The sequence below is a fragment of the Neopelma chrysocephalum genome, unplaced genomic scaffold (assembly GCF_003984885.1).
Source record: "Neopelma chrysocephalum unplaced genomic scaffold, ASM398488v2 Primary Assembly neopelma1_95109, whole genome shotgun sequence".
Classification (NCBI taxonomy): domain Eukaryota; kingdom Metazoa; phylum Chordata; class Aves; order Passeriformes; family Pipridae; genus Neopelma; species Neopelma chrysocephalum.
In genome coordinates, this window is record NW_020923804.1 from 30438 (window position 1) to 52193 (window position 21756).

Genomic DNA, 21756 nt, shown 5'->3' on the forward strand with positions numbered 1-21756 from the left:
CCCAGGCAAGGGGGGGTGTTAAACGCCCTAAGAACCTGCCTAAATTCATCCACATTCTCTGCCACCCAGGAACTGGGCCCTTTAAGGCACATCCCAGTAAGTTCTCTCTTGAAGTTTGTTTTGTCCTGCAACAAGGCAACAAAGACAATACTACATTCCCTAATACCCCTAATGTTCTTATAGTGTTGGTTATAAGCAGTCCCATTGCTAGACAGCTCAAGTAAGGGTTAGTAAAGATCATTGGTACCTTCATTGCAAAGCCATCTATGTAAAAATTAAGAAGGGAAAGAAAGTTGTATCCGTCCCCCTGGAGGTCTTTCAAAGGGTAAGTCCTACATCCCAGAAAGACTGTTAGTAAAAGTATGGGTATAAATACTAAAGCTAGGCATAAGGCCATGTTTTATATTAGTATGTTCCCAAGATAGCAAAACCAAAAAGATAAGCAAGGTAGTGTTTATATAAACAACCTTTCTTGGCAGTCTTCCTGGGTTTTGGCACCAATTTTAGTATATGGGCTGCCGAAGCACACATATATGCGTGTGTAGTGAATTCTTGCCTGCCAGGCGGGAGGCCCGGGCCAAATACTGTGGCGACACGGCACCCCAGAGTGAATTGAGTCAGACAATGGGACTCATTTCAAGAACAGTTTAGCTACTACTTGGGCAAGGGAGCATGGCATTGAGTGGGTATATCACATCCCATATCATGCACCAGCTGCTGGGAAAGTTGAGTGGTGTAATGGACTGCTGAAAACTACTCTGAAGGCATTGGGTGGGGGGACTTCCAAGAATTGCGATCAGCATCTAGCAAAGGCTACACGGTTAGTCAACACTAGAGGCTCCGTCAATCGAGCCGGCCCTGCCCAATCGGAGTCCCTTCACACTGTGGATGGAGACAAAGTCCCAGTAATTCACTTGAGAGGTATGTTAGGTAAAGCAGTTTGGATTAACCCTCCCTCGAGCAAAGGCAAACCCATTCATGGGATTGTCTTTGCTCAAGGACCAAGAAATACTTGGTGGATAATGAGAGAAGACAGACAAACCTCGTGCGTGCCTCAAGATTTAACCTTGGGAAAAAACTAATTTGTATTCTGAGTTGTATGTTGCAGGAAATAAGTCACCAGATGGGAAAGACCCGAACTAAACTGATGTTGGTGCTCAACGATAAGACAGCCATAGAAGACAAGACCTGTATAAGCACGGGATATAGGACAATATGGGATATGAGTGTGACGTAAAATGGTATGGAATAAGGGGTGGAGATTGTAGTGGGTTTGTAACCCTCCTGGGAGGGAAACGGAACTAGGATAGATCACCTGATGTATATTTTACCAATAAGGTATTCCATACCATGTTACGCCAGCTCAGATATAAAGAGATGAGAAGGAAACAACTCCCTCTCTTCTCTTCCAGGACAGTTGCATGGGATAGATGGCTGTTATTTGGAGGAGGAAAACACTTTTTGTGGGGAAGTAGTCTTTATTGTCAGTTTTTCCTGTGTGTATAGTGCTTATAGTTCTTTTATTTTTCCCTCTCTGTGTAATATAAAACCGCCTTTCTCGGCAGTCTTGGTTTTCCAAGGTTTTTTTTTCCCTCTTCTTTCCCCCCTTCTCTCCTCCTTTTCCCTCTGGGGGGGGGGTGGGCAGAGTCTCAGTGTACAGCACGCGTTCAGCCAAGGTAACTGATAACAACATGTTGCTGCTTAAGACCACTAAGAGAATTTAGGAATTGCCCTCCACTGCAGAGCACTTTCAAAATGAAGGTGGTTAGTAAGTTAAGAAGGTACCACAGAATTAAGAATCCATTTCAGATGAGGCAGTTCAGGAGAACCTAACAGGAAACATGCCTAGATCTCGTTGTTTCTATGGGAATGGTGAGGCTGCAGCCTCAAACTTTCCAACAGCAGCAGTTCCATGATGTTTACACCACCCCTTGGGACTCGATCTGTGTCCAAGCAGGAGATTTCTGGTCAGGGCACTGCATAAAGCATGACAGGAGACATGCAGAAGTGCAATGTGTTTGAGCAGTTGAAGGATCCTTTCTACTACAAATGGGCACCTGCCTTATTCCCAATATCTTTGTTGTGTCCAAGTTATCTTTATTAAAAAACAAAAGCTCAAGACGGACAGTCAATAAGCAGTGTAAGAAACAGTTCAAAATTCTTCTCTGTGCATTATGTCACGGTAACTGCAATGAAGTGTGGTAAATGCTGCCCAAGATGACAAAACAAAGGATGAAACAGCATCTTGAGTTGCAAATTAGACTCTTCTTCTTTTAATCAGTGTTAAAGACACACTTGTACCTTCTGAAGAGAAAATATTTTAACCTGAAGAATACCTTACAGGTATAATCAACTGTTCAAGACATTCTCCCTTTCAGGGACATGCATTCTTTTACCATTAGTCTTTTCATCTACAAATACAAAGTCAAAAATTTGACAGGGTTATAATTTTCTGACAGTATCTCTTCTTTCATTCTAAAGCAGTTATCACATTTGAAAAACTTACAGGCTTTTTGCATGTTATTAAACAAAGAAGTTCAAGACAACAGAGTTATGAACATGAAAACCGTAAGAACATTAGCTTTTTTCACTTAAAGGAAAAAATACAGAAAATTCAACCTGAGAAATTATCCCTTATATGATGTAATGTTTACCAAGTTAGCAGGATTTCACATCTCTCTCTTCTTAATTAGGCAAAGCTAACAAAGTTACCATACCAACTGAAGAGCCATCGATCATGACAAGTCGCTGCCAGAAGCTGAATAATTCACTCTGGGAGCTCCAGTGGCAGAAGAAACTGGAACTGAAGGGATTGACAGGAAAAAGCATGCAGCACACTCCAGGGCAACAACAGCAGGGAAGCCCCAGGGTGCACCTGGAATGATGAAGCAGTAAAACTGTCACAGGGCCGTGGCTATGCCACCTCTCCAGAACTGGACACACTTTGGACACTGCTAGAAACTGCAGATGAACAGATACAGGTTTGCTGCAAGTAAACATGAGCTCCATCCAGTGCCTTGGCACTGATTCACCAGTACTCCTGGGTCTGTACCATGTACTATAGTTGTAACTCACAAGCAGCTCTAGTGCCCATGTCATTCCCTGCACAGCAGGACTGGAACAAACTTGGACACACACTCCTTTAAAAGCAAATATCCCCCTCCAAATTGCTGAAGAAAGCTCACTTCATTAAGGAAAAGCACAAACAGAAGCAGGAGAGAGCTGTCAGGCTTCCACTTTCTTCCCATCCAAAGCCCCATGTTGCACTGACACTTCACTTTCAATTATGCTGCTGCAAATTTAATGAAGCCGTTGGTATTCGTATACAGTCCTGCTGATGCTGAGAGGGAAGATCTGCAGTCCTCAGAGGCCTCTGTTCTGTGAGCCCATGTGAAACAGGAAACTATGAACAATCCCCATTTCTACCTACTTGCAAGAAAGCAGGGATAGCTCTAATTTTCTGAAAACCAGTCAAAAATTTCACAGGGAGAACACAGGAACTGAGATGTCAAAACCAGAATTTTATTCTTTTCATGGGAAATACATCCCAGCAGATGCAACTTCATGTTCTTAAAAAAGAAAAAAGCAGATTGGAAGACATCCAATGTGGATAGTTTCTCCATCCATTCATTTAGTATTACACCGTTATCTCCTACATGTAAAGCAGGTTGGCCATGCGGATTCTATGCAACAGAAGCACTCCACTCCCAAGAGCAACTTGTTGCATATTGTAGTAATGTGTCAGTCTCAAATCAAGGACATCTGAGGTACTTGTAACTCTAGTGTTTAGAAGATGAATATTCACAGGATCTCCTTTGAAAAAAGAGGGACTTACCTGAGATTTTTCCATCTTAACCCTCTCTGAAGCTTGAGAAGTAAACAGTCTGAAGGTTTTGATGATCCCAGGAAAGTCTAAGCCACCTGGCCACTGTTTACACTTAAAACAGTCAACTGCCCATATACTATAACATTTCTTCTCTATTTTCTTTGTGCAGCTTTTCTTTCAGCTTCCCTTCTCTTCATCTGCCTTTCATCTTCTCCTTTAACCACCTGGAAAATGCATGGTGAAGGTGAAAAAATACCTGTTAAGCAAAAAGAAGGTAAATGTCTCCTTAGGAAACACATGAGAAGTTACAAAAGGAACGGATGTTGATGCCTTTGGGCAACAGGGAATCACAAGTGGACAGTTCTGAGGACAGCAGGCATGTTCTGACAGCAGTCAGGGGTCAGTAGATCTGGATAACATCATCCCACTCGTCGACAGGCCAGACACCATTGTCCTGCACGTTGGATGGGGAGCTCTTCCAGTCCCACACCTTAATAGGAACCTTCCAGTTTGGGCCATAGTTGGCTTCAACATACTGAAGGGTTTCACAGGGCACATGTACCTTGAGTTCTACAAACTCAGTCCAGCACAGAGTGAACTTCGGAAAGAAATACCTGTGTTATAAAAAAAGAACACAGTCACTGGCAGAAGACTGACATAAACCTCTCAGTAAGTAAGTTCAAGGAGAAAGCAAGCTGCCTATTCTTCTACTTTTTCTCTTATTTCATAATTTCTTATCTATGAAATATTATTTACATACAGGACAAGGGTGTTATCAACAGTAAGTGGTGAAACTTTGTGTAGGAAGGAGCATTCCTAATTCTTTTGCTGCTTATTCCAATATCATTCTGCCACCCCTAGGAAATCACTTGGTCCCTCTCTCTGTTTTTCCACTTACAAGTGTGGTTAAACGGTTCCCTCTTTAGAAAGGTGTCAAGAGGGCGAGACACACTTAGAGCAGTGGAAGTTCACAGGTAAATTGCAGAGTTTAATCAGGATGACACCCTATAGGAGCACAGTGTCAGAGTCGATGTGTTAAACAAATAAATGCCAAAGTCTATGTACTGTTTCTGCAGAGGGTAACTCCCACGTCTGAAGCTCTGAAGACTTCCACAAAAGAAAAAAAAGTGAACTTAAAATTCCTTTCCACAGATTAAAATGAAACCATAAGTACTTAGTCCTTTTGAAAAAAAGTTAAAAGATTTGTGCATTTGCATGAACTAGAACCAGCCTCTCCATGTTTGTTCTTGTAAGTATAAAGTTAATTTTATTTCTAAGCTCTGAGTAAACAGTATCAGAAAATAACTCTGCTTTATGCTTTAAGTGGAGGGAAAGAACAAAGTGATCAAACATTTTCTGGATATATATCCAGAGACTACTGATTAACTCTAAACTAAACAAAAAAGCAAAAGAATGCCAGCTACCAAGGGGAAAATAAGGTAAACAAACTTTATTACTGGATTTGTGAACATCAAATAGCTATTTTGCATGAAGACAAGCTCAGGGAGTTGGGGTTGTTCAGCCTGGAGAAGGTTATGGGTAGAACTTGAAGGAGCCCTACAGTACCTAAAGGAGGCTTAGGAGAGAGCCAGAGAGGGACTTCTGACAAAGGCATGTAGGGATAGGACAAGGGGGAGTGGTTTTGAACTGAAAGAAGCACTATTAGATCAAATATTAAGAAGAAACTCTTCCCTGTGAGGGTGGTGAGGCCCTGGCACAGGTTGCCCAGAGAAGCTGTGGCTGCCCCATCCCTGGAATTGTTCAAGGCCAGGTTGGAGAGGGTTTGGAGGAACCTGGTCTGGTGAAAGGTGTCCCTGCCTATGGCAGGGGGTTGGACTGAAATGATCTTTAAGGTCCTTTCCAAGCCAATCTGTTCTGTGATTCTATTCAGCTATTACTAATCCAGGAAATAATTAATTTGTCAGAAATCAGTGGACATATATTAAAAAAAAAAAAGCTATCAGCAAACCACTGAAATGATATATCCTCCAGATAGAAAGCTCTGAATAATAATTCTATGGAGAACATACAGGTAATTTAAATAAACTACTCCGCAAATTAAAAAGTCAGTTGGAATTTTTACCCAAATAATTGTTTAACTATTATTAAAAATCTGATGTTTACACTGACTGACAAAAAACAATGCTTTTCAGTATTGCTTCACACTACTGGAACCCTTGTTCACCATTTGCTCATGCCAAGTTGCTGGGACAAGGCTCTGGTACATATACACTACTCACAATTTTTTTCTTCCAATTTCAGTTTTATCAATCTTTGGACATGAAAGCACTGAAAGGATTAGACACTTACACAAAGTCCTCTTAGTTAAAAACCTACAGAATTAACTCATTTTAAGGATTAAAGCCTAAAATACAGATCTGATTCCCAGAGTCAGTTTTTGTAGATACTTATTCTCTGATGGAGAATGCAACAAACAGGAGGTCTCAACTGCTGCAAGTCCATGACAAGATAAGGAAGATGCACATCCCTGTTTGTGTCTGCAATGCTGGGGAAGTATTTCTGTACATGGGAATGCAAAACATACAGGTTGTGAGGTTTGGAAACCAGGTCTCCAAGGAAACAGACTAAAATGGACTATGAAAAGATATTTTAGAGACTAAATGAGAGAAGATTCAGTTCTCCACGCTTTCATGTGCAAGATGTATAGAAAGTAGGCTTTTGCAAATATTTAGCTTTCTGAAGAGAATATCTTTTACATTTCAGGTTTAAAAATATAAATATCTTAGAAGAGAAATTTCACCCTTCTCTGTGATGATCTAGTAGCAACCAATATCTCTTCTGATACCACATAATCAGCTGGTGAGATTCCTTTAAATTGTTAGAGTGGATTTAGGATTCAGCATGACCAAACAATCACTTTTCTTTTGACTGACCTCCTCACTTTACCTTCCTCCAAAATTCTGACAGGGCTGAAGACTAAGCAAAACTAGGGGTCATTCAGATTAAACCTATCAATGATCACATCTCACAGTTACAAAAGCTGGAGTTTTTTCCCTTTCTGAGAATGTGTTTGGAATAATACATACCTGGAATTATTTGGCTAAGGATTCTGAACAGCTATGTTCTGTCAGGGCTCAAGGCCTTTATAATGGTAAACAAGCAGTTTTCTTGCTCCTCTTCTGTATTCATGAAACTAAGACTAAGAAGCACTAGCTCAGAATTAGAGGGTTGGCTTCCTTACACTCCTGTGCCTAAGCAAAGTTATTATCTAGTTCTTATTGAATTAGAAAGCCACGTTTGTAACTTTTAAGAATTAAGAAACTAAGACAAGGACTCAGACACTATCATCAACTGGATGTTCTGCCACAGTGTTCACTAAGTTCCTATCAGACAAATAAAAGCAAATACAGTTCAGGCAAAATATAAAAGATGGAGCAGATCATCCTAAGTGCAATCACACAGCACTTACAGGATGGACAAGGGATCAGACCCAGCCAGCACAGGTTTAGGAAGGGCAGGTCCTGTCTGACCAACCTGATCTCCTTTTATGATCAGGTGACCCACCTGCTGGATGAGGGGAAGGCTGTGGATGTGTCTACCTGGACTTCAGCAAAGCCTTTGACACCATCTCCCACAGCATACTCCTGAAAAAGCTGCAGCTCACGGCTTGGACAGGGGTACTCTGTGCTGGGTTATGAACTGGCTGATGGCTGGGCCCAGAGAGTGGTGGTGAACAGTGCTGCATCCAGTTGGCAGCCGGTCACTAGTGGTGTCCCCCAGGGATCAATGTTGGGCCCAGTCCTGTTTAATATCTTTATTGATTATTTAGATGAGGGGATTGAGTCCACCATCAGCAAATTTGCAGATGACACCAAGGTGGGGGAGAAGTGTCGATCAGCTGGAAGGCAGGAGGGCTCTGCAGAGGGACCTGGATAGGTTGGAGAGTTGGGCTGATTCCAACGAGATGAGGTTCAACAAGGCCAGGTGCGGGGTCCTGCACTTTGGCCACAACAACCCCATACAACACTACAGGCTGGGGACAGAGTGGCTGGAGAGGAGCCAGGCAGAAAGGGACCTGGGAGTTTGGATTGACAGGAAGCTGAACATGAGCCAGCAGTGTGCCCAGGTGGCCAAGAAGGCCAATGGCATCCTGGCCCGGATCAGGAACAGTGTGGCCAGCAGGACCAGGGAAGTGATTCTTCCCCTGTACTCAGCGCTGGTGAGGCCACACCTGGAGTACTGTGTCCAGTTCTGGGCCCCTCAGTTCAGGAAGGATATTGAGGTGCTGGAGCAGGTGCAGAGAAGAGCAACAAGGCTGGTGAAGGGTCTTGAGCACAAGTCCTGTGAGGAGAGGCTGAGGGAGCTGGGGTTGTTCAGCCTGGAGAAGAGGAGGCTCAGGGGAGACCTCGTCACTCTCTACAACTCCCTGAAAGGAGGTTGTAGCCAGGTGGGGGTTGGTCTCTTCTCCCAGGCAGTTATCAGTAGGACAAGAGGGCATGGTCTTAAGCTCTGCCAGGGGAGGTTTAGGTTAGATATTAGGAAGAAATTCTTTACAGAGAGGGTAACCAGGTATTGCAATGGGCTGCCCAGGGAAGTAGTGGATTCTGTGTCCCTGGAGGTTTTTAAGATGAGACTGGATGTGGCACTTAATGCCATGGTCTAGTAACCACGGCGGTAGTGGATCAAGGGTTGGACTTCATGATCTCAGAGGTCCTTTCCAACCCAGCTGATTCTATGATTCTATGATAATCCTACAGAAATCCTACAGAAGTCAGCAAGGTTTTCAATTAGTCTGCAACTGTCTCCTTCTGAGTGAAGGTGGGTGATGGAAAGAAACAAATTTAACTAAGAAAATGTATATTCAGTTTGCTGACTAGATTAGGAAGCTGTTGCTCCTTTAATACTGAAGAGTATGAAACAAGACACCTAGGATCCTATTCAAAATTCCATTTACACAACAGGAACAATAAGTAGTCATGTGCATTGCTGTCACAACACTACAGTCAATAAAGTATTCCAAATCATTACCTTAAAATCCCAAATTATGGGGTTTACTTTGCAAGGACAGTTGAGGTTTTTTTGCCATAATGCCTCCTCATTACGATAGTTGTCCAAGGATTAATTTTCTACTGCAAAATTGATTTGTGTTTTAGAGATTTCTTTCTCATCTTGGTGTTTAGGTAACTTTGGAGCTTGTCACAGTCAGATAAGATCTGCTTGATATATGATATGCCAGCACTGCTTTGGATTTCCCAAGCCCAGCACCTCTCTAGTAAGGCACAGGACTGTTCTCTTTCTAGTACCCTGGTCTCAGAGTGCAAAATCCCCACAACACAAAAAATGCCAACAATAAACAGTGACTTCAATTTCTTTCCTATCAGTGGTACAAATCCAGTTCTTACTTAAATTTCTTGCCAGATTTGGCCTGAGTTCCTCCATTCCATATGTGGTCCTCCTCTTCATAGAAGAAAAAAACATCAAGTTTCACATCCTCTTGTCCCTGGAAAGAGAGTTCCAAGCTGTCTTCCACCTGCAAGACAAACATACACAACGTATATACATATAAAAATACAAGGCAACTTTCATCAGCAGGTCAGAAAACAAAATTATTTTCATCAGATATACAGGGTGACTCCTATCCTAAGTGAAGAAAATACACTAATTGTGCCATTTTTTTAAATGCCTTAAGAACCTTAGAAATTTTTTTGCACCTCAGTGGAGCTACCTTCTCTTTCTTCCCTTTACCCCCAAAAGCTTCAGCACCATCTCCTTGCCTTCTGCCACAAGCAAAATAATCTCAGTGCCAATCCTCCCAATATGACAAGGCACATCCAATCTCAAGGACTAAATTCTGCCTTATGTTTCCTCAGCACCATTGACACAGATTAGATCCCCTTAAAACTCATTAAACACTTCTGAGGTGAAATTCAGACCTCCCAAACAAAGCTGAAGCTTTTAAGAAGGGTATTTTCTCACACATAGTCCAAGAGAACACACAAAAATCAGCAATTCTTTGTTTAGGTAAAACCCTACTGAGTAAGCGTCTGATGAGGAGATTTCAGATACCCACTTCTACACAAGTGATCTGCAACTGTACTCAAACCTACATGAAGTAAAGTGTTCATTGTAGCAGTGAATCTGCCTTGTATGAGAAAACTGTGGTTTAAACATGTTTTAAAATGGCTTTTTTGTAGTCTCTTTGCTAACTCATGTTCTTCTTCCCAAAATCCCCCACGGCCAGTTCTTATCTCTGTCTCAGGAATGTCCTGAGAAGAGATCAAGAAGTCTTCTCATTGGACCTCTTAACCCCTTCCTATTCGTTGTTAACCCCTTCCTGCAATTGGATGTCCTGTAAGCCCCCTGACCCCGTAATTGGTCACTCTGTGAATCCTCTAAACCCTATATATGTAACCACCCCAACAATAAACTCTCTCTCTGGCCTCCTCTCCAAGTCCTGGGTGCCGCTCTCTGGCTGCCATGGGACCACGTGGTGGGGGGAGGGGGAGCACCTAACCCCTCCAGCGTCCAGGACCTGAAGAAACCCCTGGAGCTGGAGTAACCCCTTCCCTATCCACCTCAAGCCTTCGGAAATGGAACCCCACAATAGGAGGAATGCAACCAGAACTGGTACCCCAGAGAGGCTAGCCATAGTTCATTATCTCTGTACCTTGCCAAATTTGTGCTTCAGTGGCAACCCTGCCTTCTGAAAAGCTGGAATGATTTCTGCTTTGTAGTCCCTTATAAAGATTCCCAAATCCACATCTTTGCTGTGAGGAATGATATTGCACTGTCTATACCAGCCTAAGGGGGAGAAAATAAACCAGAAAAAAATTAAGTTTAATTGAGGAACATGAATTCAGTAGAAAAAAAGCAACATAAAAATGAATTGCCATGAGGTCACCAGGCAGAAGTCTTTGATTGAGGCCATAAACAAGACTTCTGCCTTTCTCTAGTTTGAAATGAACCACAAAGAAATCAAATGTTACTGCACTTACAGTCACAGCTCTTTCCCCCAAGAAAGCCAAGAATGAGAGAGAAAGCATTAACTCTTTCAAAGATAAAATATCTTCAGTTTTCTAATCTAAATGTCTTTAAAGAAAAAAAATATTCTTTATCTGGGCCCAAATCTAATCAGCAATGAACAGCTACAGGGCCACAGCTGTGCTTCTGATTTGCAGCTATTGTTTTATAGAGCATCCAAGATGTTAATCATCTTCCAATCACCACTGCAAAAGAGAAAGACAAGAAGGGGGACACTCTTTTGTCTGTTTCATTAAGGGAGCTTTTAGTAACTGTTCATTCAGAAAATTATATTCCCCAGGATTAAAAAATACAAGTCAAATGTGCACACACAAGTTTTCACAAACTGTTTCAGTAACAAAAGAATCCTCACCAGGGATAAGGTACTACTTCCATCTTCAGTAGAACTGAAAGCTTGTATTACCTACTCTAATAGGCTCACATTGTATTAGAAGGTTGATTTTTAAAAATAAATAAACATGAACTATATTTTAAAAGTCAGTGATATGCATTAAATTGCATGGGGAGCAAAATCAGGCAAGTCTACATGTACAGCAGAAATATGTGTCCGTCACTGGGTTTCCCCACTAGCATTTCAGTAAATTCCAAGTCACACAAATTAGGGAACTGTTGGTTACTTTCTAGCAGTGATGAACACAACATAGATAACTGTCAAAATTAAATGCTTCAGTGGAAATTTGCCCAGCATCTCCAGGGCTCAGGTTTCTAAAGAAAGCATTTTTCAGGAGCAAAAAGGCCTATTTCAATACAGCTAATGCCACATATTACCTTCCAACCCAGCACATTTGGCCTCTGCTGACATCACAAATAACGGAGGATGAAATGTTTAAAATTTCAGATGAGATTAAAAATGCAACACGACACAAATGTTTTACCAAGGCATGTTCCACTGCTCAGCCAGAACTTTACTCCCAAGTTATTCAGTGTCAGGGCAGCCAGGTGAAGCAAGGATTTTGCTTTTATTCTGAATTCCACTGCATCAAGAGAGGCATCATCAGGATACAGCTGGAAGGCAAAAGAAGAGTAAGAAAGTTATTGTCAGAGAACAAACATGTCCCTTCATTCTTTTTAGTGTCCCAAGGAAAAATTACTTTAAAAAATTTACTTATCTAATATCTGGACTAGTATCTGGTTTTACATATACAGCCCAGTTTGAGACCATGCACTGAAACGGCAAGTTTAAATTTAAGCTCTGGAACATCAATCTTCAGTATTTCCAAACCAGCAGAATGCAAATTCACAGTAGACTAGATTAAGAAAATACATATTAGACACTGATTCTCATAATTTTGCAGCAACATGGATGAGCCCTCGTTCTGCACATGCTGAAGTCAATAACCTGAGCCCAGGGGGAAGAGAGGGACAGAATCAATCCCCTTCGGCACAGTAACGCTTTTCCAACCTCCAGGACTCCAGGATTAGTTTATCTGGCGCCACCAAGTGTTACAACTGGATGTTGAATGTTAAGGAAAAACAGCCACGGAGTGAACACCAGTGAACACAAATCCCTGAACATCTTCCAGCCACACCTGTGGCAGGATCTGCAAAGTCAAAAATCAGCACTTTGTCAATGCAAAGCCAAAATCAGCACGGCAGGCTGGGCAAACATCACCAAGTATAACAAAGGAACAACACACTGCTCAGCCTCATGGCTGATTTCTTGAAGAGCTCTTGGGCAACAAACGGCTGAAATGAATACTTTTCTAAACTGGTGCCACCTGCTTATCTCAGAATTCAAGCTCCAGCAAAGTTCAGTAAACATTCAAAGCCACATTTTCTCTGCCTGGAGGTGAATACCGCCTGGAGGCTCCGGAGCTGAAGGAGAATAGACTTTCTGTCTTTCACATGAGAAGTGACAACACACCCTGTGGTAAAGTGACTGTCCTGCCACACATACGGGAAGCTACAGCCTATTAGACTGAACAAGAATGGTTCTCCCTTTCCCCAAGACATAAATGACTGAAGAATGGAGCCTTCACTGTCCTTTTTTCCCCTTTCATGAACTCAGAGATGGCTCAGATTCAGTGACCTGATTCTGCCTCCACAGTCTTAATTGTTTAATTGTCTTAACTAATTAACTCTTGATCACTTTATAACTCCTGTCCCCTTTCAAGTTACAAGGACAAAATGCTGCCCAGACTGCAGCAGAAACTTTTCTACTATCTACTAAATCAGTTAGAAATATAATGCTCTAAATAGTGGTAAATCCATTAGCTTACATAGTCAAAAAAGCAATGAAACAAGTCACTTTGGAATTAATATACCATTTCAAATGAGCCAAATGAAGAACATGAAACTGCAGCACATGGTTCAAAAAATGTAAAGTGAGACACTACACAAAACTTTTGAGAATTGCCATAAGGAAAGTTTTCAGCCACAAAGATACACGAGATCTTACTCTTATTTACATGAGACCTATTTAACAGTAACAGTGTGTGAGAACTATGGACACGTTGGTTCCCTCATAATCTTTAGGTAACGTTTTGATTTTATTACCACTTAAACTCTGTGGAATGAGAATCAGGGTCTGTGTTTAAGCTTTAGGTATGCAAACAGTCCAATTTAGGCAAACAGTGAACTGTTCCTAGGTTTGAATCAATCAGTGAGAACACACATTATATCCCAGAGACACCACCTGATTACCACTAACCTGTAAGAAAGCCCGAGCTTCTCTGTACCTACATTCAAGGAATCTAGAGTGTGACATCTCCTCTAGAAAACTGGATGGATTTTTCGGGATTTGAACTTTTAAGTCGTCGATGAAAACATGCAGAAGTTCTGGTCTGCAGGAAAAGGAAGATAACATATTACTCCATTTAATTCCTTTACAAACCACAAGGCACATCTTCCTCTAACTCAAGTTAAAATCTTAATGCACACTACAGGTAGTGGTTCCTTTGTCCAAATGCAACCAAACCCAACTATATTAAAAAAAAGGCAACACATGCTTCAACAAATTCCCCATACACTTTAAAAATTTTGTTTAGAAAGAATTTCTATGCCTACAAGCCCATAGTTAGTTTGTCAAATTACTGATTCCTTTACTGACTCACAACTTGCACTGAATTTGTTCAGAAATGTTGTTTAGGGCATTTGAAAATTCAGGCTATTTGGTTAGTTACCTAAGTGTGGGATGCACTTAAGAACCAAATTTTACCCTGTACTTTGAGGCTATTTGCTTTTAAAAATTAGAAAAGAATCCCCTCAGAACATTAAGAGCATGAGTTAGATCCAGTGTTTGGCACATGTCTTTATGGTACAAACGTCACCTCTCTTTATTAAAATTTTTCAATACTGATTATTTGGACTGTTCCTGAATGGATTTCTGTTGTTTCCCCTTTTCATTTAATGTTCCATACCCACACTCAACTTTTGGATACACTGTGATATCTATTAAGTAATAATAAATTTCTTGCCACTTCTACTTCACCCCTGTGTTGATAGCACAGATGGCTATCATAAGATTTCAAACTTCTAAATATATAAATGGTAAACCACTGACCATAGCAGAAGATCCTGCGGTCCTTCAATCTCAGTCATGACTGCTCTTACTTCTCTCACCTTTCTGTCTGCTTCCATCTGGCTACAGAGCAACTTGCTCTAAAATGCAGCTCTTAATTTATGAATAGTGTGAAGCTCTTGTTTTCAGGAAAATCAGAATTGGATTTACCTCCATACCTTCTTTTACCTGCACTTTATGGTTCTGATTTACACATGAGGTAAGTTTTACAACCTGGCTTCAGGAAAGAGTGTAATTTTATACACAGAAGTTATTTTGGAAGTGCTATTATGGCTTTTTCCTTCCCCTGTTCCAAACTCACTTTTCATACGCTCCAGGGTAGCGACCGAAGTGGAGTTTCTGGAAAGGCACAAACTTTCTGTCCATGTGCTGCTTGAGCCTCAGGGGACCGTGCCACAGGTAATTTCCACTCCTCTCATAGAAGACCACCAGGTGAATGGCATGAGATGCAAGCTTGAATATGTAGTGCAAGGGAATTTCCATTCCAGACAGGTCATCCATCCCATCCAAGCGGGGGTCCTTGTTTATAATCTTTAGCCACTGGAATCCCATTTTCTCAGCAGTTCTAAAAAGACCCACCTAAAAAACAAGAGAGGCAGGAGGTGGGGCAGGCTGAATATTAGAGAAACAAACACTGAACGCTAAGTTGCTTATTATTAACTGACATTATTACCCATTTTCATTTTTTTTTAGACTTAAGCACATATGAATCAAAAATTTCTAAGATGAAGATCAACAACCACAAGCAAGTCCAACCACCTTATTTCCTTAAATTTTGTCCTTCAAACTATTCAATAAAACAACAAATAAATGTTGTAAACCATGCCTGGACTAGGTTTGCTCCTTGCCATAGCACCCTTTGCTGCATTCTCAAACCATTCTCTAAAATTATTCTTCTGCCAAACTTGGTGTTCTTAAGTCCTCGAATAACAACACCACTAATACAAAAAATACTATTGCAAAATCTTCTTTTATAAAGCAAATAAATATTTGTCTGAATCTCACCAAACACAGAACACTGCACTAGGTAAAAGGGTTTCATATTTCCATAGAAAAAGGGAAAGAAACTCTGCCTGATATGAAAAGGGCCAATCAGCATCTGAAAATCCTTCCAACTGCCCTTCCTTGAAATGTTTTATATAAGCATATCAGCTTCTCTTCTGGATGCTACAGATATCAATGAACCAAAAAGGAACGGGGAGATGGATTTATATCAGTGTGCTGCCACACAAACTTATTCTCAGTTTCTTTAATTCCTTTACAGCCATGGATAAAACAACTGCTGATCAAGTCCAGAGTGACACTACTCTTGAGTTCTTCAGTGAAATACTAACAGACCATTTCTGTCTCCTGCTTTTTCTATTTAAAAAAAAAAAGCAAAAAGCAGTTTGTCACTGGTATCTTTAATCTGTACAAATTAAATCTAATAAATATTTCCAGATTAGACTTAATTGATGAGATAATCTTAGATTCAATTTTGTCCTTCATCATGAGCTACATCTCTATTTTTAACACATCCAATTAAAAAAACCACTCCTAACACCAAAGAGAAGCAGAGGTACCAATCCTTTAAGTGAAATGGTACTAAGTACAAGGATGTACTAAAAGAAATGTAAACCAGCAGACTACGATCATCTTTACAGTCTTGTCACATCAATACCTGCATTTCCTCCTTGATAAATCCCCAAACTCCAGATTTATAACAGCCTCACCCACATCACAGACATTAGGTTCTCCTTCTTCCTTTCTAACAGATGTTCTTTCTTTTCTTTTGGTGTGGCCTCTTATTGCAAGTGTTTATGAATATTCTAAGAACTTCTAGCTCTCTGTAAATGACCCTTAATGCATCCAGGTTAGTGCCTGGATAACTTTTACTTTAAAACAAAGTTTCCTCTGCCTAAAATATTACCACAAAATGAATTCAGAGGTTTTCATACAAACAGGAAAGTACTATGTCACAGCATCATAGAACAGTTGAATGCATTACAACACACAAGTGTGTACTGGAGACAGACACTTACTTCATGTTTCCATGTTTTGTCCAGTAGTGCAAACGTAGTGAAGTCTCTTGGAGCACAGAAGTACTTGCATTCTGGACTGGGGCCATCAGCAGAGCTTCTGATCTGTTCAAAGTCTTTATCAACCAGTCCCAGAATCAAAGGATCAATCAAATACACTGGAATATTATGGCTGGATATTAAGCCTAGGAACTTCCTAACAACGTGCTATTTGACAGAGGACAGAAACACCATCTTTAAGCATACAAAGGTCAGTATAAAACACTAATATTATATATATATAACATTAAAACTGACAGAAAGAAGAAAACCCAAATCACTGAAAGAAGGAAATCTTACCTCCTAATACATCTGCTGAGTGTACATTTTACTTCCACAAACAACTGTGGAAATGGAAGTTTTCTCTTTCATAAGAACAGACTGCTCCCAGGCTTTTCAGGTCTCTAGGACTAGAGTAAAAACCTCCCAGCTTCAGTTAGAACTTTCTACAGCTCTGGAATGCTAGACTAGAGAAAAGATTCTAGGCTAAACTCAAGATTTTTTCCAACTCCAGACTGAGTTGGAAAGCACTTGAATAAACCAGAGATTATAGAATGAGATGTCATGTGTATGTGGCTGCTGAGGGAGCTGACTGGTGTAATTTCAAGGTTTCTCTGCAACATCTTTAAAGGTCTTAGTGATCAAGAGCTGTTCTGAGAAAAGGTACATCTTGTGCCATCTTTAAAAAGATCTGGTCATCTGGGGAACTCTGGTCACCTTAAACTCAACCTCCAGGAAGCTTCTGGAGCAACAGCTCCTGTAAAGTCCCATCCAAGCACATAAAGAACAAGGATGTGTCTGGAAAAGCCAGACAAAGGCACACTGCATATAACCACAAGGCAAAGGCCATGGACACTGTTCACACCTTGCCTTTTCCAAGGTTTTGGCTCAATCCCAAACAGGGAGCCCAGACCTCAGGCACAAGGACTCCTGTACATGTGGGAGGACTGAGTGAGAAGGTAGGATGCAAGTACTAAGGGGTTAAAAGCTGTACCAGTCTCTGTACCATCTCTGTGCCTGATGAGAGGATTTATTAACTTGACTCAGCGGAGAATTTTAATCAAGCTCATTTAAATGTCCATGGCACACAGATGGCATTGACAGCAGTCATAGTCATCCTACTATTTAAAATGTAGCTGATGTGTTCAACTGTAATGTTTAAACTTAATGGCTTAAAAGCTCTGGCTTCAAAGAGATGTGAAAACACAAGGACAGGATGTGGGTGACCAACAGAGTTTTGGCAGCAGCATTACCTGTGTGGTACAGGCAGAAGCAAGGCGACCCTCTTAGTGATTTCAGTTACACGGAGCTAAAAGGTAACTGATGTGCTCACAATACACCTGTAACTAGAACTGGCAGATAAGACTGATGAATAGGAAGCAAATCTGTACAAAAGCGTCTACTTCCCCTCCCTTACCCCATCACTTCTCCAGGAAAACAGATGCTTTCAGTTGAAACTTAAATATCTGGTAGAAAGAGATGGCCTTGATGTCAAGCCAACATTGAAACAGAGTATTTTGGACACATCACTGCAGGTGCTCTGGAGAAGTTTGGAGTCCAGTGGGTCCCTGGCAGGACCATGGAACATTCTGCTTTATCACTAATGATGTGCTAAGAGCCAGTTAAACCTTGAGGATAACCCTGCCCACAGCCTGGGAGCTGACTGTGACACCCAACACCAAGGGATGTCATCTCCAAGAACAGTGAGACATTCCTGGCACAAGCAAGCAGCCCATGGAGCAGCTGGTCTGGATTATGTCCAGGAGGAGCTCTTAACCAGAGCACCTTCCGTCTTGCTCAGCAGAAACAGGGCCTTTAAATGGCTATTTTGCTAACTAGTAACATTATCATGTTGCATTTGGATTGAAAGGTAGCCAGCTCCCAGCACATCCTTCCCTTTACCCATCTGTTCTGTTTTTCCACTGAGATGGGCTAACAAAAGACTTCTGTAAGATTGTTTCCAAACAAATCCTAACTACAAATATGATAACTGAGCTTCCTATTCCCCCTCAAGGATGAGATGATATGTTGGCTGTGCAAACCTTAAGCAGGACACAGCAACAAAAAAAAGAAATCTCATTTCAAGTACCTAATGGTACCCCTGGCATTGGGTTATGAGGAGTAAAATTGTTTATATTATTATTATTATATGGAACTGTATCAAGAGGGAAGAGAATTGGACCCTGAGTTTGCAATTCCATGTGAGTTCTTGATGAGACCTGGGGAAGAGCTGTATGAACCAATGACACTGTACATACCCATCTAGTGCTGTCTTGGCCTGACTGGCTTCCTCTGACTTTGGAAAAAGCTGCTCCATTCTATAAAAAAAAAAAATGTGGAGGAGGAGAGAGAAAGATGAGAAAAAAACCCAAAGTTTCAGCTGAATCCTTGCTTAGGATTTCTTAACAAGACATTCGTGGACATTTATCCAAGTAAGCACTTCAGAGTTATGGTTGTGGTTTTGCCTCTGGTCACTCAAGTACAGCACTGAATGTGAAATCATAAACAACTTCCCTGGATTGATATATTTAGAAGTACAACACAAGCCTCCGGGACCTCCAGACATGCAGGGATTGTGTGATGAGGCCTCAGGTTTCCAAGTCAGTATGCCAGTAAACATTAAACAGGGAGATGACAAACAGTATCAGACAAATACCACTGGGGGAGAGAGACAGCAGGACTGTGCCTGTCTTTCCAGGTGTAATTCTAGACAATTTAATCCTAAAGATAAAGGTCAGGGCAGCTTGTGGCTCAGCTTTTAAGCTTTTCAAAAGTTGAAAGAATTTCTCATTCACAGCCTTGACGTTTAACCATCAGAAACTGAAGAAAGAAGTCAAAGGTTGCAGCACCACCTGGCACTAAAACTGCCTGCATTAATTAAAGAAAAAAAAACAAACCCCAAAGTCAGGAAACTTGATACCTACAGAGTTCTGTAAAAATAAAAAGAGTTCCTCTGTTGCAACTCTAAACTATGAAAACACCTGAGTAATTAATTTACAGTAACATTTACCTAATTTACAGTAATAATTAACTCTTTCTGTTACAGGAAAATCACTCGCCTGAGCATTTCAGGTATAAAAAGCATTCCCGGCATAAAAAAGCAGGTATAAAAAACATTCCCGGTATAAAAAAGCAGGTATAAAAAGCATTCCCGGTATAAGAGCAGGACTTAATCTGTAACATGGAGAAAATTAGGAACACTGAGCCACAAAGCACTAAAACTGTAGAAAACGTTGGGTTTTCTGTCCAGGACACCAGTGTTGGAAAACCTGTGGCCAATAGGTGGCCAACCAAGGGTCCTGGTTTGACTTCAGTTTTCATATAAAAGTCTTTGAACAAGAGTTGAGACTTAAAAGCTTAGCCCTGGAGCATCATTCCCATGGGATGCCCCTGGATGACACAGTGACTTGGATACTGGGCTGACAACCGAAACCTGACCGTACCCCTACTACCAGACACTGTCTCCTCGCCCACACTGCGGGAATTTCGAGCCGCTCCAGGGAATTCCAAGGGGGGGAGGAGGCGGGATCAACGCCCACAAAGCCCCCCGACGACGGCAGTGACCACCCACCCACGCGCAGGGGCAGCGCTCCCTTACCTTCTGCGACAGGTAGAACTTGTAGTAGCAGAGCTGGAAGAGCAGGAACACGAGGCTGGCCAGCGACAGGAGCGCCAGCACCGCGTTCCTGTTGATTTTTTGCATTGGGAGCCCCTGGAGCGCTCGGAACCCGCCTGCCCGCCTGCCCTCACCGCACAGCGGCTTCACGCCGTAAGGCGCCCCCGCCGCAAAGCCTCGCGACACGTCGTAAAGCCGCCCCCTCCCGCCGTCGTAAAGCTTCCCCAACCACCACCCCAACCGCCCCCAAACACGCCCCGGACAAAAAAGAGAATGAAGGCACATGGGGGTTCCAGGATTTCTGTATTAGTACAAAACATCGTGTCACACGCGCACGCCCCCCTGCCCTGCGACCACCGCCCTTCTCCCCCCGCCCCGCTCCATCCTCGGTCCAGGGATGCTCGGTCACAGGGGCCACCGGGACATGGGAGACCACCGGGCTCTGCTCCGAGGGGAACACACGCCCAGGCTCCCCCCTGCCGCAAACAAAGTGATGCTGGGGGACAACACCAACACAAGTCACCCCACGACCACCGCCCCCCTCAACAACCACCGTCCTTCAACTAAAACACTGAGAAAGCCCAATATTCTTTCAGATTATTCCCCCAGTCTTCATATGAAACGCAGGACGAGGGAGGAAGCAGGATTTATACACTGGCCTCTGCTTTTTTTTGTGTAGAGGGTGGCTAAGAAATAAACCTGTCACCTCCTGCCATTTATTTAATATTTGGTGTTTGCAGAAGCACCTATATCCCCTGGATGTTTTTTTTTAATCATCCTGACATTGACATCCCTTGTTGCAGTTCATACAGTTTTTCTTCATACTGTTTTCCACAGAATCAAATGGGAGCTACACTCATGTGATATATTAAGAGCTCAAGGGGAAACCCTTTACTTCTTCACAAGTTGTGAAATTGTTTTAACTCTGAAAGTAGCAATCATTACTTAAAAAAAAAAAAAATAAAAATTGAACTCCTCCTTTTGGTCACAGAGCAGAAAATTTCTGTTTTGCCATCACACAGCATCAGCTCCAGACCAGAGAGACTCTGGGAGTATTAAGCACAACATGCCTGGTGGCTTCAACCACAGACATTCAAAAGGTCTAATCCACTGCCAAAGAACAACCTCTCAAATCCCTGAAACGGATTCACATAGGAAAAAGGTAACCCCACGGGCTCCAGGTGTCCCTCTCCAGCTGCAGGTACAGAACTTGCACCAGCTGCAACAAAACATCACTGGAAGCAGTGTGGCATCGCTCATCTTTGTATGATGATGGGTACTGAGAGACACTAGTTCAGGGAAAAAAAAAAAAGTCTAAAAATATCCAAAGTGCTTAAGGCAATTTTTCATATCCCCATTTACTAAAAAAAAAAAAAATAAAATTGGACTAGATGTTAGCAGCAAAATTTGACATCTGTGCAAACTATTATATAACAAGTCCATCCTTTTAAGGGTAAAGAGTCACATGTTATGTTCATCTAGGACATCAGTTAAACCAAAACTTGCAAGTCACAAGTCACAGTATAAAACACTCCAAGCTTTTCTCTAACTAAATGTTCAAGAAAAAATTACATTTTTACATTTGTGCATATCAAATCCACCTTGCAGGTTGCACTACAGCTTGCTAAAAAAAACCCCCAACTTTATAATTTAAATGCTCTTACATAGGGCTGGAGATTAGTCATAGTTTGCTCTTACTACATATTAGCTTGTTGTAAACATCCCCTTTCCTTCC

The 21756-nt window shown here is 41.7% G+C and overlaps 1 protein-coding gene across 1 annotated transcript; it reads right to left on the reverse strand.

Moving 5' to 3' along the window:
* Positions 1–2202: 2202 nt before the first annotated feature.
* On the reverse strand, positions 2203–20191 carry FKTN (fukutin). The gene is made up of 9 exons (XM_027707943.1): positions 20004–20191; positions 18664–18723; positions 16370–16573; positions 14650–14927; positions 13479–13611; positions 11704–11833; positions 10455–10588; positions 9190–9317; positions 2203–4440 (listed from the first exon to the last, which is right to left on the reverse strand). Exons 1-9 carry the CDS (start codon positions 20106–20108, stop codon positions 4227–4229), a joined length of 1386 nt encoding a protein of 461 aa, XP_027563744.1. The 5' UTR covers positions 20109–20191; the 3' UTR covers positions 2203–4226.
* Positions 20192–21756: the final 1565 nt, after the last annotated feature.

Bases quoted from the DNA above. Each gene is read 5' to 3' on its own strand.
- FKTN (XM_027707943.1), bottom strand. From the start codon at position 20,108: ATGCAAAAAATCAACAGGAACGCGGTGCTGGCGCTCCTGTCGCTGGCC. The intron at 11,834-13,478 runs GTTAGTGGTAAT...TTTGCCTTCCAG, and splicing joins AAGCTCGGGCTTTCTTACAG to CTGTATCCTGATGATGCCTC. The intron at 4,441-9,189 runs GTAAGAACTGGA...TTTATAACACAG, and splicing joins AAATCTGGCAAGAAATTTAA to GTATTTCTTTCCGAAGTTCA.